The sequence below is a fragment of the Haemaphysalis longicornis genome, unplaced genomic scaffold, assembly GCF_048455015.1.
Source record: "Haemaphysalis longicornis isolate Haplotype H1 unplaced genomic scaffold, Haemaphysalis longicornis Haplotype H1 scaffold_5, whole genome shotgun sequence".
Classification (NCBI taxonomy): Eukaryota; Metazoa; Arthropoda; class Arachnida; order Ixodida; family Ixodidae; genus Haemaphysalis; species Haemaphysalis longicornis.
In genome coordinates, this window is record NW_027526385.1 from 41,167,531 (window position 1) to 41,186,692 (window position 19,162).

General features: G+C 45.2%; 1 protein-coding gene across 2 annotated transcripts in view; it reads right to left on the reverse strand.

Moving 5' to 3' along the window:
* The window catches only part of LOC144138094 (uncharacterized), a 29,709-nt gene extending 10,870 nt beyond the window's left edge, over positions 1–18,839 (reverse strand). Inside the window, exons 1-2 of one of the 2 annotated variants that reach the window (XM_077670185.1) lie at positions 18,692–18,839; positions 3,506–3,711 (exon numbers count right to left, since the gene is read on the reverse strand). In XM_077670185.1, the coding sequence (XP_077526311.1) occupies positions 3,506–3,711; positions 18,692–18,788 (303 nt within the window). In that variant the 5' untranslated portion in view covers positions 18,789–18,839. The remainder of the gene's footprint in view (positions 1–3,505; positions 3,712–18,691) is intronic. The other variant, XM_077670186.1, reaches the window with a different exon arrangement.
* Positions 18,840–19,162: the final 323 nt, after the last annotated feature.

Below are 19,162 nucleotides of genomic sequence, written 5' to 3' on the forward strand. Positions count from 1 at the left end.
GTTTGACAAACGTGCGCAGGTGACTCTGGGCGGTCGTCACGAAGCAAGCACACCGGAGCGCTCGCCATTTCCTTGTTTTTTTTTTTTTTTTTTTAACTACCGGGAGGTCACCGCAAGGCCCGCGCTCACATGCGCGCGCGCGGCAATTTCGTGGTATTTTCAACTGCGGACACGCAAAATTACGATTTGCTAAACAGCTTCCCTCTTCAAACACGCGCAATATGGCGGCACACACAATCACATTTTTATTTTTATGTAGTACATTCTGCGGAACCTAAGTGGTCCTAGCACAAAGGGTACATCACGTATACCACAAAAGTAATGACGTGCATCCTACAAAAATGACGCACATCTTTCTCACACTACAATACACTTCGTTATGTAGCACAAAATTACACTTCGTTCTATACACTACAATACACTTCGTTATGCATTGCAACACTGTACTTGGTTCTCTACAACACTACATTACACTTTGTTCTACAACACAAGTAGCAACCTACGCAAAACAAAAAGGTACACTTCATTCTACATAATTTTCAATAAATGACTTTCGCATAACTTGTTCCAGTCAGAGACTGTCCGTCGAAGAAAATAATATGTAAAGGCATCTGTTTTCGCGAAAAATGGGGTTAGCAAATGGGGATGTTGATGTCGTGTGTTCCTTGTTGATAGAAAAGATAAGTACGCTGATGAATTGATGGCCAGTTTACCATTAAGCAATAATTGAAGGAAATCCAGCCGTTTGCGTCTGCGGGACTGCAGGGTCTGAGTGTCATTAGCATACATCAACGCGGAAGGTAAATCCAACGGTAAGTATTTGGAATATACCGTATTTACTCGCGTAATTAACGCACCCGCACCTTTAGTAGTCAAAATTGTTTCCCCCCCCCCCCTTAATAAACGCACCCCCAACTTTAAAACCCTGCAGTCCCATGAATGGCCATACTGTAGCTTTCCCACTTCACTCTCTCCTGCTGATGATGATCGCGCATGTAACCTAAAGCCATCTCTCGGGGTAAAAACGAACAAACACTCCGGCGCGGCGTCGTTGGACAGCCAATCACAACGACGCCCAGTCGGCTCATTCTGATGAGCGTCTCAGCTCTACCTTTTTTTCGCGAAAGCTTTGTTACTTGCTTGCCTTTCCGCTCCGCTTCCACTTTTCAGTCGGCGATGGGCTGAAATGTCAGTTACGCGGACAGTTTTACCTTAAAGGTTGTGGAGTGCGCAGTTGAGCATAGGAACCGTGCTGCCGCTAGACATTTCGGAATTGACGAGGTGAAGCCTTGACAAACGAACACGATTGTAGTTGAATAAAAACGCCGCGTGTTTGCCCATTGTGTACGCGTATGTTTACTGCGAAATATGGGTTATCTACTGCAATATTTTGTTTCGTGGCGGCCTTCTTTCGTGGCTCCTAAAAATTTTCAGGAAAATTACACTGCATAATAAACGCACCCCTAACAGTACTTCTCTTTTATGGAAAAAAAAAGTGCGTTCATTACGACAGTAAATACGGTATAAGCCGAACGGCTTTTGTTTGAACACGCTCAAGTATGTCAACAAGGGTCGCACACATAGCGCGGCTGCGCCAATCACGGCGTGGCCGCCGAATAGCGCACACCATTGTGCAATGCCGAGGGGGACAGTCACGCCACGCGTGGCAAAGAGTATACACTACTCGGGAAAGAAGTGGTGGCGGTGGCGGTGGAGAGGGCTATAAAGTGGGCGGTAACCCTACTCCCTCCGTAGATGGCGATGCTTCACTGCGGAACCCAGATTGTGGGAAAGCCACCTTGCAAAAACGTAGCTCATTTGGGTCCCTCTGAAGTTGGCTTCACCTCTAAGCACAAGTTCTTCGCTGGGAAGACATGTTTCAAGGGGCAATTTAACCGTGTTACATCAAAACTTGGGGGCACTAGGAACAGATTTATTCCTAATGAATATTTTCCGTACGCCGAAAATTGTTGTGCCGCTATGTCCGTCGCCAGAGACGACCTGCTAGATCCTAGTGATAGACCGCTTCGCTAAAAAATAAGAGGGGCTAATCCATTGACAGCAACTTGGTAGCAGAAGTTACCGACTATTCTAGAGAGAGAGAGAGAGAGAGAGAGAGAGAGAGAGAGAGAGAGAAGCTCTTAGAAAAAAAACACCGTTAAACAGAAGTAGAAAATCACTTTCATGATACTCTCTCAGAAGCCTTAAATAGGTCACGATTTCAAGCGTGCTGTTGCCAGATTACGTGTTCTTTTCTTTCCTTTCAATGCAAATTCTCGTCGTTATTCAAGAGAGCATTAACGATTTCTTTTCGCGTGAGACGTTGCCTCATGGCGCAGCTGGCGCTTAAGTATACGTCTCCCCTACTGGTGGGATTCTTGAATTGCTGCAACCAATCAGCGTTACCGGCTCTGAGGGAAGCCACCGGCGGTTTCGGCTGTTCGGGCGGCGTTTATGTCAGCGACCCTCCGGCACGGCGTGTGTTTGCACGGACGAATGCTATCGTCGCCATCCGTCACACGAGCTTAGCTGAGTTTGTTGATATAGCGCGTCGTTTATTAACGCTAAAAAGCGCGGAGCGTCTTCTGCAGGCCGAAATGCTGAAGTACCTGTCTGCACAGTGCGACAAGAAGCGCGCACGAATCGGCTCACATCGCAGCAGCTAAAACTTGCCGCCGCCCGCCAGAGCAGGACTATTACTGAAAATGTTCACAAGTGCGTTAAAGGGGGTGATAGTGCGGTGACAGAATGCGCTGGGGTTGTCGTCGGCGCGGCTTCATAAAGCGGTGACGGAATAACTGCTGCGATGCTGAGCCTTTTGTACGCGACCCGGCCTCGCAGGGACCTGTTTTCTGCGACAGCGCCGCATGGAAGAAACGAGAGCGGATCGCTAAACTTTGATGGAAATCATCATTATTGTCGGGGGCCCGCATGTTGTTTTTGGAGCGCTCCTATCTGGCCTTCAAAAGCTCCTTTGCCCTATTTTAAAACTGACCTGGCGAAGCTATCACGGGCAACGCGAAAAGCACTGCCGCGCAACCCGTAGTAGGCGGAGCATGCGTGTCGGCTGCTAAAAAAAGCGTGACGTATCGCCGAGCGGAGTCAATGGCTCAGCCGATGTGGGAGAGCAACGGCCTTGACAAATTTCTCTAGGTTGTCTCGCGCCAAGCTGATCGGCTCGTAGCATCCGCAGCGCTTTGATGCCCAAGGAAAGAGCGACAACTCCAGGCCTTACGGCCTTCGAACCCTATACGGCCCCTTTAAGGGGGGAAAAAGGGTGAGAGAAAAACCCTCCGAGGAGAGTGAAAAAGAGGTACAAGCTCGTGATGCTTACATTAGTTCAGGCGCTAGATGTTATGTTAAAGCGGTAAGATAACCAAAAAATATGACAGTTATCAGAATAAGTTATTATTTCGCAGGAGACCATCATGCACCTTGGCGACCAAAACGCCATTCAGTACATGTAAACAGGCAATATCAGAGAGAACTCTAAAGGCGGGCTTACCGGAGTGGGGTAGTGGCGCACGTCATCAGAATATTCGTCCAGAGAAGCCGCGCTACTTTCATCAAAAGCCTCCACCCTCCAAGCATTCTGGTGAATAATGTCGTGTTCCAGTGTAGTCCAGAAATCCGACAGTGCAGGCTCCGTCAGAAGTCTAGGAAGCGCGGGTTGTTGGTGGCACGAAGTACCAACATTATGGAACGATGCACCTAAATATAGAAATCGAACAGGGATATGTCCATTTAGAGCGTAACTTTGGTAAATAAAGTTTCGCTTCTGAGTAAATTGGCAGCACTATAATGTGATTTTGCAACAATATTCAGTCTAAGCAAGCAATTCCACTCTCCGAATGTGGTTGACTAGCTAAGCTGTATTGGCGAGACGACAGCACGACTGCACGACTACATTTACATCATATTTCAGATGAATTTTTTTCGGGCCGCAGCACCATCGCCGTCTGGACGCCGACTCTAGCGCTCGGCGTCGCGGGCCACTGTTCCTCCCGCACCGCCGGATCGGCGCAACGTTGACGCTTTCGCTCAAGGCGGTATTCTCGAGTTTTGTCCCTTTTGCGTCCCTTTCAAAAGTGTCCCTTTTGGCGAGTCCTGATTGGCTAAAAGCCAACAACCGGAAGTGACGTAACGCAAGCGCGGCAAACCTACTGCCAACCTTCCTCCATGCTGCCAACGTCCACCTCTTAACCGGACGTTACGTCACGATGAAAGGGACGCAAAAGGGACGTTTTCAAAAGGGACAGTTACGAGAATACCGCCTGGCAGCATCGTTCTGCTTCCCGGGTTGCCAGATCGGCCAATTAACCGGCTGCACTCGGCGGCACGGGCGCGCTCTCGTTCTCTCACTGCCGGTTTAGGGACGGTGAGAGAACGAGAGCGCGCCTGTTTGCGCCGTCGTCCCTTGTGGCAGCGCGCGATCCGTCGCGAGAATGTTCCCTTTCCTTTTGCGGTTCGCGAACTACGTCACTAATACAACCGAATGCTTTAGCAAAAAAGTATTTTCATATGCACGCCCATATGTAAGCCCGGGTTCAGACTTTTGCCGCAACTGTCGTAATAACTTAAAAAAAAAAAAAACCTTGGTTGATTCCCCTGTAATAGGAACCGGTAAAACACGAAAGTGAAAAGTGCAGCTCAATCTGCAGCTGAGCATGATTGGCGGGTCGGCGGCTGTCTTGTGGGTGTGCTTGGCGAGTGACGTCCTGCTTGCGGGTCACTTCAGCAAAAGTGCACTGGCGTCATTTCCGTGACGGATACGACGCCAGCGAGATCGTCGTGTATACCGGCATAAAACACTGGCGTGTTAAAACATAACCCCAGAAAATGAACAACCCTAATTACAACGTTCTCTTCTGTACTAAAGGTTGCTTCCCCGCAAGAAGAGCCTGCCGGCAGGGGTGCCCCCATTACAGGCCGCTCTCTCCGTTGTACTGGTGTCATTTCCGTAACGGATGTGACGTCATCGAAATCCTTGTGTATCAGGGAATAAAGCACTTTCGTGTTAAATTGACGTCATTTCACGTCTCAGCCAACCCAACTGAGTGGCATACCGTTTTTTTTTTACGTTCATGGATAACGATATGGCTTTTGCTTCGGTAGCCTAAACATACCCTCAGGATATATTTTTCGATATTGTTCTCTCTCATTGACATTCGGAATTATATTGTGTTTAGGAACATCCCGCATACTCTGAATTTCGCACTTTTTGTTTCAGCACTCCAAGGGGAGTTTATAAGTCCGCCCTAAAATACCTCAATATTTGCTTAGCGCCTGGTTACTGCAAACGAACACCTGAAATTAGGGGAGTGCATTCTTTCCGTAACTTGAGGCCCACACCAGGCAGGATGTTTCAAAATTGCACCCCAATGTTGTAAATGTTGAAAACTTGGTGAATGTTCGAAACTTGTAAATATGAACATGCACTATACAGGGTGTCCCAGCTATCATGCACCACGATATTAAAAAAGAGCAAGAGAGTTACCCGAAGAAAACCTAGTGCATAATGTTCTCACTACTCTGGAGAAGCGGACCGTAATTTTTTACGTTAACGAGAACCAATTATTTATTTAAATTAATTATCTAACTCGAGAGGTACTATCCAAATCACGAAAGTGTCAATGCGGTACTTGTAGGTAACGACGAGAGGCATCTAACTGCGGTATTTTCAGTGACGAACTGATTGCGTTCTCATTTATTCTGACTGATAAAGAAAAACCGCACAATATCAAAAATACCACGGGACCGCGCTCCCGTCCACAGCATAAAGCAGCGCCCTCAAACAAGCTAATTTAAAGCAAGTGCTTCGCCTGTCGCCCGTCCGAAGACAGCGCATCACGTTGATAATGGCATGCCAGGAAGGAGTAGCAGCAGCAAGGGCCGCGTGTGGCAGATAAGGCAGAAACTCGGTAGCGATTACTTCTTTCTTTCTTTCTTTTGTTAATTTCATTCTGGCTAACTCAGAGGCAACCTGCCATAGAGTTTCTTACAGTATACACTAGAGAGGAATCTGGCGCTAGCGTCTATGCGGCTCACATCAAGGTCGTCTGTGTCGTCATGGACCGCCATTATACATCGCGCTCGCCTTAGTTTCATCATTGGCTTGGATTGAAACTAAAAACAGGCTGTTTTAAAACTAAGAAAAAAAGAGGTAAAGGGTATTTTTGCCGGAGCGGTTGTGCCTGCTATTCCGCAGGCCAATTAGTTACGAACAATGTTATTATTTGGGGGGTAACTCATTGGAGACTGTGATTTTATTAATTTTACCATTATTTCAAAAAATACGTTTGAAGAGTTTCAAAAGTTTTTTGAGCGTGCCTATGAAAACGTTGCCTTAGTGGTTAACCGGTGCACCGCGACCGCAAGCTAGTTTAACAAGAAAAATGAAAACGTGGCGTTAAACAGTCGTGGACGATTACAAGATAGGGCGCATACAAGCGCCCGTATCTGCCGTATTTTGTCTTCGTCGAAGTACGTTTTGTTTCTTCTTTTCGTCGGCTACAAATTTCGCGGCGGCATATTACCCGCTCAGTCATACGTCCTTCGACTGCGGCATGGGCAACGTCAGGTGCGATCACGCATTGCCTGCTGTTTCCCTGAACACGGCTACCACAGAAACAGGAGGATTTCGGCTTCCTTGTAGCTCGTAAACGTGTGAATGCATAGTGAAGAAAGCAAATCCCAAAAACCGCTTAAGAATCCAGTTGTCATGCCAAGCCCAAGCCAAAAAGGATGTATTCCCGCGAACCCCCATGACGACATGGCTTACGAGGCGCAGTTTCCTCTCTAGTATACTTACTAAGAAACTCTATGCAACCTGCTTGACGACACTGCTATACCAGGCAGGCGGCAGCCCCGTCACGTGGTATTTTTCATATTTCGTGGAGTTTCTTTATCAGTCAGAATAGATGCGTACGCAATTAGTTCGTCGCTGAAAATAACGCAGTTAGGTACCTCTCGTTATGATTAGGAGAGTACTTCTCGAGTTAGATAATTCATTACAATTAAGAAATTAGGTCTCATTAATGAAAAAAATACTGTACGGTTCTCCACAGTACTTCGAAGATTACGCACCGGGTTTTCTTCGAGTAACACCATTGCTCTTTTTTTAAATCTTGGTGCATAAATAACCCTGTATATTATATAGCTCTTAAGCCATCGGGAATCGCTCGAAGTTGTTAAAACTCTAAAACGTACTGTATCGTGGCTGGCCGCCCGAATAGCTCGTCATGTAAGATTGCAGCTTTACAAATGCCTCTAGTGCAAGTAAAAGCATTCTTGTAACAGTCATAACGCAGAGACTATCATTTTTGTCACGAAGCAAATTAACGATCCCTCCAGGCGAAATGTTTTCGGCTGATTGAGCCGTGCTTGAGGTGGAGTTCGGCGTCCCCTCGCTGAGGCGTTAAGCCCGTTCTACATGGAGCGAATTTCGCCTGCGAATCCGCTGGAAGGAACATTCGCACCTGCGAAGTTCTGCCTGGGATTGTCGTCTACATGGGGCCTGCGAACGCCGCGATTTTCGCAATTCAGATACGCCTTGTTTGCAGACTGAATTAAGTTTGCCACCAGCAAAGGTTGTTGTGATTTTCACCGTTTTATGCTGCAGAGCAAACTTTCGCATTAAAAAAAACAAAAAAAAAAACAAGGGTGGTTTTATTTACTTTCTTGGCAAGTTGTTTCTGCCTGGTTTAAGGTAAATAGAAGTTTATTTGCGGTTTTACATAAGAATCGCCAATTCTTCAACAATATATGCGCACACAGCAGAAAAGACAAACGTTTTGGTGTGACCGCGCTATTGTCGCGCTCATACAAGCAACGCCATCTGGTTTCCAAGCGTGCAAGTGGTGCCGAGCTGTGCTCCTATTGGCCGCAGGTCCGGCCCCTCTACGCCGCACACGCCGCACGAGCGGCGTTTGCTCGACCGCTTCAAATGTTTGGCACTTTGCCGCAGCAACGAAAAAAGGTGGTTTTGCCGCACGAGCGGCGCCGCATCAGCGAATTCGCAGTCGAAATCGCTCCATGTAGTACTGGCTTTAGTCGCCAAGACGACGTAGGGGTCAAGATTGAAGAGTTCCCGTTTAATTAGTTTGTAGAAATGGGGAAGCACGTCTGGTGAAGCTTAATCGAACCCTTGATTCTGATTTATTTATTTATTTATTTATTTATTTATTTATTTATTTATTGCTTGATTGATTGATTGATTGATTGATTGATTGATTGATTGATTGATTGATTGATTGATTGATTGATTGATTGATTGATTGATTGATTGATTGTAGGGTCTAACGCACCGACGCAACGCAGGTGATGAGGCGCGCTGTAGTGGTGGGCTCCGGATTAATTTTGACCACCTGGGGATCTTTAACGTGCGCCGAAATCTCGTACACACAACTCTTGATTCTACACATACTTACAAAGCAGAGTTCGATAACAAATGAGAAGTTAAGAACGCCAGTACAGTCTCAATTATTCAGTCACGCAAATCACCGCATTTCTTGGTAGCAACTCTTCCCTTAGACAGGCTCGAGAAATAGTCATACAAGTGGACGCAATGATTTTCCGTCTTGAGGAGAAAGATCCCAATTTGGAGGTTGGGAAATTCCCTATTTTCAGAATTTTCCCCCTCAGGTTTTTCAAAAATTTTGTGCAAAATTCCCTTCGTTTTCTTTCGGCAGCTGATAGGTCTTACGTTGTTTCCTGTTCGGTTTTGGACGTCAGCCAGCGCCACCTGTCTCCAGTTTACGTAGCATTCCGGGGGCACACGCCGTTCAGAAAATCAGGGTTGCACGTGAACGAAATTCTACACCTTGCGCGCATCAGCATTTGACTATGCATTTCACGTTTTGTACCAAAAAAATAAAAAAAGATCAGTTTGCATGCTAAAGTTCCAAGTTAAGACTGCCCCTACGTAAAAGAAGAAAACATGTTAGGAAATTGAGATAATTTTAGCTCAGCGCCGGTACTGCTGGCATCATCTCTCGTTGACAGCGCGTGGACTAAGGAGCACCCGCAATGCTTTTTCGTATATTGCACAGGAATACACCAAACAAGCTTCAGCCCTTCAGCCGCCACCGCTTCATGCATTACTAGTTCATTGTCATGGGGTAGTCGCTTCTCTGTGCTCTCTCCTGTTTTATTAACTGGCATGGAAGAAGTCTTTGATGCTTGTGGCTTGCCGGAACACGACTGCAGATATTTTAACATGGATCCGAATAATTGTTAAGGGATCCTTTCAAAAAAACCAAAGTAATAAATGTGCGAGATCAGGTTTACAGAGGTTATTTTTTTTTGTCTCCACGACCCCTAAAATTCCCTGCATCAGTGAAAGATTCCCCTTTTCCCCTTTTTGCTGAAATTACAGCCGGAAATTATCCTAAAAAAGGATACTGTATTTACTCGCATAATGATGGCACTCGCGTAATGATCGCACCCCTAAAGTTTGTCGTCAAAGTTAGATTTTTTTTATTATTTCCCGCGAAATGAACGTACTCTGAACTAGCCGCAGCAATATGCCGTATGTGTGCCAAGTCAAGCTGATGATGGTCGTGCGTGCCTGCGTTTCCTTCCCTTTCAAAGGGGACATGGGTACGGTATTGCGGCAGACTTGCCCATAGTAGCGATATCGGCAAGCATGCGTTCAATATCGATGAGGAAGAAACTCTCACAAACGGCACATAATGTGCTCGCAAGACAAAGAAAAAGACGCGCCCAGGTTGCTGCTTCGGCAGACATACCTGTTATTCTTTCGCTGGGTGCTTCCGTCATAGGATATTGCCACAGAGATGTCGTGATCGCCTTTCATTCCTTTGTTGCGGCGACAGGCCAGATGCCCTGCTAGATAGCTATGCCTTCATTCGCAAGTTTTTTTCCTGACAATCCTGTTCTATCCAAAGATTTCTTTTTCTACTCTCAATGTTTTTTCTCGTACTTCTTTTTTTTTTCTTTTTCTCTAAAATAAACCTAGTCACAGCCTAATTATTACCGGCAGCTTCTTGGCCAATCCCCCGCGTGGGTATCCGCCATGACATAAGGAACCAACCAACCAACCAACCAACCTATTTTGATGACCCGAACTGTGACAGTGGCTGTCACTTATTGATCGAACTGTTGTCACGCCGCAGCAAACTCGTTCCGACGCGTTCCGTAATTAATAAAAACACCGCATTTTGCGTCACTTTGCAAAGCGGCTGTCGGTGGTGTGCGTAGTTTTTATTGTTTTCATGCGTTATTTTTATCATCTTCATAAGACCTTTCGTAATATTTTGACCCATTACTTGCTTGAATTTCTGTGCGCAAAAATTTTTCACGAAACTTTACCCCGCGTAATGAACGCACCTTTGAATCTGCATCATTTTTTTTAAAGAAAAGGGCGATCATTACGCGAGTAAATGCGGTAATTCCCAGCACGGAACATCACTGAGTGGACGTCGCCCACCTATCACGATGATTAAAGTGCCTTTTGCACAAAATACATCCCCCTCCCCCTGTACGCCGCAAACATTCGCAATAGAGAACGATATCTTTCGCATCCGCCCTCGCGCCTGTCATGTGTATCTTGAAGCGTGTGCTCTCTCGACATCGTCGTCACGAGAAGTCTTCCGGCTCGGCTGACGTGGGTGGACGCTTGCATCCTGCTTCTAGTGTATTACATCGTGATACGTACGAGCGCTACGGGTAATCTCACGCCCCCGCACTCGGTGTGGCGTTCCTCTGAGAGACTGGCTGGCACCTTCCGTCGTCCCAAGGCTACGCATCAGTCGCCCGGCAGGAGACACGAAGATACGCGCCAAGGCAAAAACAACTGCTCTATGGCAGAATTGGATACTTTGTCAGGGCAGCTTAGCCGTTGACTCGGAGGGGAGTTCGAAGCGAGTGAATCGATTCCCGTTCTTAACAGCAGGTGTAAGCTGGTCCTTCGGTTGGGCCACGCTTGAGGGGAACCTCTGCTTTTTTTTTTTTTTTTTTTTTGCACAGAACTGCATGCATATCGTAGTTCCTCGTATTTGTTTGAAGGCGGCAATTTAGCCGACTAGAAACAAAAGACTTGAGCTGGCGTATTTAAGATGGTTTCGTTTCAACATTTGGCATATAAAAGGGCTTTCACGAGACGATAAAACGAAAAGGAAAAACCCGCGTGTGCCTGCTGCTAACAGAAGGCGTACAAAGTACCGCACCACAGTTGCATATCAGCACACCCACAAACACACAGACATACACACATATATGTATATTATTGCAATATATTTGTATATAGAATGCTATCAATAAAACTCGAGTAGGAGATATCGCAGTTAAAATAAAGAAATGGAAATGGACTTAGGCTGGACACGTAGTTAGGCGAAATGAAAACCGGTGGACTACCAGGGTGATAGGCTGGATATTGAGAGACGTGTCCAGAAGAAGGGGAATGCCGATTATTCGATGAAGAGATGGAATAAGTAATTCCGGAGGCAAAGAATGGACTCGAGCGGCACGAGGTCGCGGGTTTGATTCCCGGCCGCGGCGGCCGCTTTTCTGATGGAGGTGAAAAGCAAAAACGCCCGTGTGTACGAGATTTCGGCGCACGATAAAGATCCCCAGGTGGTCAAAATTAATCCGGAGCCCTCCACTACGGCGCGCCTCATCGCCTGCGTTGCGTCGGCGCGTTAAACCCTACAATCATCAGCAAAACTCGAGTGGCGCGGGACAGGACTCGGTTGGAGGTCGCCATGGGAGAGGCCTTCGTCCTGCAGTGGATCTAGTGGGCTGTTGTTGTTGATGATGAATAAAACGGGACGGCTGTTCTTGCAGTACATATACTAATTTTTATTGGCGTTGTTCACTAAATCATAACATTAGTCTTGATTAAACTTAAATTCCAGTTTCCCCTATTATATTCAGGTTCCTTGTATGCAACGCTTACACGCGGAAGTTCATGTCTTTTCAAAATTATTACGTCAGACGTACTGAGCGATACGTCCAATGCCCCTTACACGTCCTTATGATGCTTTTATGATACCACTTAAAAAGGCTCGCCGATACCTCCTCGCACGTCACCAGTTACTGTGTTCCACAATGAACGGCTGCACACCGGCTTTGCCACGAATTGGCACTTTGTGCTTTCTAAACCAACTCTTCAGTAGTCGGCAGGAATGTAATTATATGCTCTGCTACCTGCAAATATGCCCCAAGTCTTTCCAGTTTCTTTCGCTTATAAGCGATATTGCATCTACGTTAGCTACTGTCGCCTCGTCAGAAGGCCGGAAATACTGTAATGTCGCAGAGAGCGATAACTCATTGCTGCAAGGCATATGTGTCAATCCTTTTTCCCGGAAAAAAAGAAAAAAAGGCCTGAATGTTTCCTTTCTCCGAACGACCAACGTCACGCTAGAAAGCAGGAACTGGGCTTGTGTAGGACGCCGTCTAAGATTGCTACCATGTCCTACAACGTCGCAATGAAACCGTGCAATCAACCGTGTGGCGTTTGTCGTACTGCCGTGTGGCCTTTTCATTCAGTCGAATTGATCATGGCTGTGGCGTTCACTTGGGAGAACAGTGTCACATGAACTGACGCCTCTTGCGAGAGACAGGTTTTTTTATTGCTGTCCAGGTTATTTATCAAATTCCCATTGTACATTCGCCGATTTTTCCAGGTTTTTCTTTCGCATTTCAGGGGGAAATTTCCCGTTTGGGTAATCTTCAAGAAACACACAGCAGTAGCGCACACACCCATAGATTACAACGCCAGTCCCTTTCTTTGTTTTAAATATTAGTCACTTCCTTAATCTGGCCATTTTTAATTCATACTTATCGGAGAGCAGTAAAGAAATCTAAGTGTATGGACATTTTATATTTGTGTGGATCATAAGAAGGCAATAGCATAACGTTGTGAAGTAACTCGATGGAAATGCTTTCGATGGTGCTCACCTAAGTTATAGCGGCTTTACAGTGCAAATAGGTATAGCTATGAAACAAGAATTCATACATGATGTAAACCGTAAGTAAGATGTGCAGGACTAATAAAAGCCTTTACACATCTTTTGGTGCTCGCAATAGAGTAATTGTGCCAATACCTATACGCCAAATGCCTGACTCTCGGCGAAATAAGTTAGGTGACTCTACCACCTTATTTTTTCTTGGATCCTGTTTCGCGCCAAAATAACCATTTTGCTTTTTGAACACATAGAAGATATCTAGGAGTACCTTAAATGCTTAAGTTCAGCAGGTGTTAGGAAAGCAATTGCTCTGTCTCCAATGTATATTCATTATATATTCTACATTCCTGACCATTTTACTGGAATTATATACCTAATCTGCCCTAGAGTACTGTAAGAATTGCAAATAAAAAAAATCACCCCTTTCATTCATTTTACAAAACAGTGACTTAGCTAGAATACGGTATGAGGTATAGCCGCTGCTGTAATTAATGAACCAACATCAACTGGCCCAAAATTTGGGGACAATCAGAATTAAACATGTAGTTGGATTGCACATATTATTACTCAGTAAAGCTATACTCAGCAATAGAAGTAGAGAACATTAGAATTTAATCGAATATTTGAGAATTGGAAAAATCAGTTTCTCGAATAACATGTCATTCAAATAACAAAACTGTAACATTAGTATTCAAAATTTCGAAGGCCCTTAACTCCAAGTTAGACCCATGGTCGAAGCTTTTAGTTGAACTATTGGAACAATGATGTTCAATATTAACTTTAAAGCGCTATTAATTGCTACACATTTCGCTATTTGATTTATATATTTATTCCCAATGGATCAAGCTCGCGTATTCAGATGTCATAAACTCTACTCTTACTGGGTGACACGTTCTGGGTTGCTTCAAATGAAAGTAATTTTTCATGCTGGTTTTCACTTTGCAGCAGCTGACCTCCACTTAATATACCATTAAAACATAGAGGCAGGGAGAACGGGGACTACTCAGTTGCTTACGACTGCCTGCTTGGTTATTCTTGTAACTGGTGCATGATCGCCGGTGATAGATGATGCATTAGCCTTCTATAGTTACAGTTTGTCCTTTAAGTAAACGGTGGAAGTGAAATGCGGCGACTGGGCACGTTTGTTCATTTTACCTATTTCTCAGTACAATAAGAACTCTACACATATACAATCACCTGATGTAGCATTTGAAACAGGGAGACAATTTTCTGGCACTTTTCGCAACATATTCGAACTCACTCGGTACTTTACACACGCCCGCTGCAGTAGCCATGGCACTGTTACAATTTGCTTTTCTGACAACGCTGGAATATCGGCATCATCCGCATCGAAAGTGTTCAGAAATGCGATAATGCAAGTTAACATGGTTGAGAAACATCTAAGATTTCAAAATCTTCGATCGCAGAGATTGGCAAACACTTATCTAATGGTTTCAATCACCGTGAAATAATTTTTTTTTTCATAGAGGAATGCTTGTCGTGCATGTTTGATTTTCATCCAGCGAAAATTGTACATGCCAGCGGCTATTGTTCTCACGGGCGTTCTTGCACGAGCCTGCTTCTAGCGGTGTGGCAAAACTCAATTCACGGGTCCCGTAGAGCAATACAATCGGTCAACTCGACCAACCGCCCACACAATGCTACGCAACAACGAAGCGCTACAGATGTCGCCTTAGTATCGACAACTTTCGGGCATAGGTGGTGAAACTGGCGGAGCTGTGCTTCAAAGGAGCCATGAAGAGAAAATACAAGTTCGTTTAATTTGAAAGCACTAGGACTCAGTATCTCACTCAGCTCCATTAGAGCCACAAAAGGTGTTTTTTAACAAAAAAAAAAGCAAGAAGTATTTAAAAACTTTCAAATTTTGCGCCACAGTGACGTGTTATGAGCAAGAATGACGTCATACGGGCCAACAATAAAATATAATTTTTAGTGCGTTAACTGCACGTTAGCATTCAAGTGATGCGGTCAAATGGAACTAGAGGCCCCATTACAGACGTCCAGTCATGTGTCGTCGCGACAGGTCAGTTAGGCGGCCGCCAATCGCACAAACAAGGTTCCGTGACGTCATAGAAAAGTTGCGGGAAATTGCCTAGGGTGTCGCCACGGCTTCACACGTTTTCTTTAATATCTCCATTATTTGTTCGAAGATTGCGATGATATTGGTATCATTGTTATCGGGACTAAGCAGTCTTTCTAATAAAGCCAACTTGTATTTTGTCTTCATGGCTCCTTTAACAACCGCAAAAGGTTGCTCGAATCTTCCCGGTTTTTTTAGACAACAGCTTTTCCGGGGATGAGCAAATGATTATTTTTTTCCTGTCCTCACCTCCGTAAACTAGAGCAAATATTTGAGCACCCACTGCTGCATCACGTGTTGTCTGCTTTCCAGGAGGTTGTGACGCGCTGGTGTGTCAACAGTGCTTCTGATACGTCGCTAAATACAGATATGGGTGGAGTGTGGGGTGCATCCCTCAATACAGATAAGGCCGAACTCGTGTTGCCTGGCATTGTTTTCAGAAACAATCAACTTCAATCTTATCGGTGTCTAACAGTCGCTAGATTGCCAAGCAGGCATTGTATCCCGCCAAGCAATGAGTCGATGACAGAGCCCGTTGCCTGTGTTTTTGCTCTTTTGGCATTGATGGTAGGCAAGAACAATGCTCCAATTCAGGTTCTGCCGATTTTAAGAACCAGAGTGGAAAGGTGAAGACATTTTCGACAGTAAGGTACATACAAGTATGAAGGTCCTTCATCGCCCCACCGATAAAGACCAATGCACACAAAGCACTCTCGAACAGTTAAGTTTGTACTCCGGCATGTAAAACGAAAAGCTATTGCAAAAGTGTCACAATAAAGAAAAATATAAATGTACAATGAACGAAGTCACAGACAGTAGCAATATGTCAGCTACCTAGGTTGATATCCTCTTTTCTTTACCACATGTAGAAAGGTTGGAAAAGGTAGTGCAGTGATAATTTGCCTCAGTAGAGTTGTACTTTGAAGGCGCAGCCACACAAACTAACCTTAATTGAAATACAATAAAGGAAAACACAACTACCCCAAACTAATGCTTCGTTTCTGTGGTTTCGTGCCATCAGGGCGGTACATCTAGCAGGGAAGGGTTTGCTGCAGGGAGCACACAATTATTTATCCCCTCGGGTTGAAGAGTCGTTCTTTTGTTAACTGCAGTCTCGCTGAAGAATCAAGCAGCGTTAGAACACTAGACCGAAAGAACGCTAAGCTCACCGTATTTCTGTTCGAAGTACTCGAAGGAATTCTCTTTTGCTTTGCCAATTTCTGAATTATGCAATAGAATAATGCAACAAGGCATAAAAAGAATAGTAACTTAGTCATGATTTTCTGCTTTTGTACGTGCAATGGAACGAACTATTTTCTCAAACTACGTAGGCACAATTCAAATTAAAGCAAAGGTTTATAGATAACTTTGTAGATTTGTTAGTGTCGCGAATTTCCCCACCCTCTAAAAGCGGCGTCAATGCATAGTAAACAATCCGTAAACTAAAATTCAGAAGCTTCGTTGATAGCCCGTACACTTCATTAAAATGAACTTAATTTTCAGAAATGTCAAAATATATAGAAATTCGAGCGTTCCAACGGAGTTATAGATTAACAAACGCACGATCAATCATGCGAAGTGAGAGGGGAGGCGATACAGTTTGACGAACTCCTTAAAGATCAGCCAATTCATTTCGCTACAAAGCTGTTTCTGTGTTAAGTTTACTTTAATGTGCATAAATCCCTATTAAATTTAAGAGCAGCTCCATATTCACTTACAATGTTTGAAATGTTGACTCACCCCAAGTTCCAGCAATAGGCTGACGCGGACAATGAATTACGGCTAGCATTTAATCGATGCCTTACACAAATCCTACCCAAAATAAGTTACATATGTTCCCGAGAAGCGTCCTTGGCTCAAAATAAAATCAAGGGAAATCGTTCTTTTTTTTATATTCTGTCCGAGTTTGTTGTTTTCTGGGGACACGAGTGGTAATTTTTCGATTAAGAGTTTCAGCTGGTATACTTGTGTTCGCTTTGTAGAACATAACAATCCGTAGTTCACTCGCTGTGCATCGCAGCATATACGCTTTTCTGTTGAACCACCATGTACCGGCATTGCTCACAAATAGAATGGAGTTTCAGAATACAGCGATGTCTTCAGTACGCAAGTTATCTTACCGCGGAAGATGTTATTAAGAGACATTCAGCCCTCTTTTTCGTCCTTATCAAAAGTAAGACTCCGTTAGCCCCATTCCTTGTCACTTTTTAGGGGTGCAGCTCCGTAGGGGCTGGAGCTTTTGGCGTCTCCTGTCGTCGTCGTCGTAATCGTCCTTCGTCTCGTGTAGTCACGGCGCTAAAACACCAGTCAACTCGTTTATGCCTCGTGCTAGAACGTAACGCGTGTAAGAAAAACACCGGGACACTCGTTTACGCCTCGCGCTAGAGAGCTTCGTGCTTCGAAGACAAGAGACTTTTACAGCAAAGGTGTATACCTCTACGTCCCGACGGTTTCATCTCCGTTGGCAAACACTCCGAGGTGCCAAGAATACACTTGTACGCTGCATGCTTCTCCCCTTCCCAAGGCTTCACGTTAGTGGAGATGGCCAGGGATTTTTCTCTTCCGCCTTTCTTCGGAAAATCACCGACAAGATACCATAAAAAAGGCTCATTACGAGCCGAATTTATTTTCAAATCCATTTGTTTTTCAGTCTACTTGTGTTCGCGGCAGAATGTAGGCCACTTCCGATCAGTGGGAAGTTTGGGACGAATGCAACACTCGGGTGGGCACAGCTTTTTCTGGTGAGCGAGTGCTGTTTTTGTACCAGAAAAACGGTCTAGTGGGGCGGAACCTACCCAATTTAACCTAACTGACTTTCAGTGGTGTTGCTATTCCTGGACCGGGCGGACTTGTATATATGTGGGGCGCAATTATGGGGCGCAAATACATATTGCTTCACATGGGTCTTATGGCCGGAAGCCGTCTCCGACGCCACAGCTCCTCATCTGTAGCTAGTTTTGGGACTGGCCAGGGATGCAGCTTAGTTGCACTAATTATTCGACTCAGGCCACAAAAGCAAGCCACAGGTGGGTTCAGTTCAATGTGACATCTTTTGACTGTCACATGAAACATATCTACGCTTGTGTAGCGCATCGTGATGTTAACTTACATACAAATGCCCATTTTTGTGTGACACGTAATACTACAAAGGAAAAAAATTAGATTTGTATGGCTATTCTTACGCGCTCTTCAGTAGATATGCGAGGAGATACCGCGTTGTGAAGCAAGCCTAAAAGGATGCAACTAATGGAAGAGATGAAAATTTTAAAGGCGTGTCCTGAATGCGGTTTGAGCGTGTTCATAAATAATGTCGATAATCTTTTATGGTCAGCACGTCGGCTTTTCGGTCAAAGCGCCAAGATGCAGAGGGTCTTTAATTTGTGGTTGAAATTGAAACCCCTAATACAGACAATGCGGGCAGGATGATAACAGACTGTTGAATGTTATCACTTGAAAGCGCGGCAGTTTTTTGTCATCCTTAATTTTTTCCAAGCAAATTACACCCTACGGGAAACAAAAAGGCAAAGCATACGAGCAGAATAACTTTTTCATTCACCAGCTAACCCGACTAGCATTCCCTCTAAACACAAAAATAAAAAATAAGAATGGCCCTCTTAGTTGTTACTTAGAGAGATAACTGAATGAAGAAAACATTTCTTACCATGTGTGCTTTTATCTTCGTGGTCGGAAAAATGCGATCGGGACACGGTCCGGGCGCTCTCATTGCGGGCATCTTCTGGAGGAGTGACAGAGGCCATAACTTTGTATCTTGCTTCGTGCAGTTCGGCGCTTCGCAGCAAACAGAATCTGGCAGCGGAACAACCTGGCACCAACGTTAGATCCCACGTGGTGCTGTGTCGTCAGACAACCTTGAAAGCAGCCGCCGGCAGCCTTCTGACACAGCGGACGACCGTTGCGAACCGAGCGAGGGTGTGCAACTGCCCTCTTCACCGAACTGGGGCGCTAGCTTCTTGCGCGCCTTGCCGGCGAGAGACACTCGGAACGAAGCCGCCCCAAGTTTCGAAATCCCTCCGGGAGGGGAATCCCCGCTTTGTCTCCTCTGTGGCGGGAGCAGAGACTCCGCAAGAGCGGGGAACAACAGGTGTTCCAACTTTGAACGACCGTGGAGGCA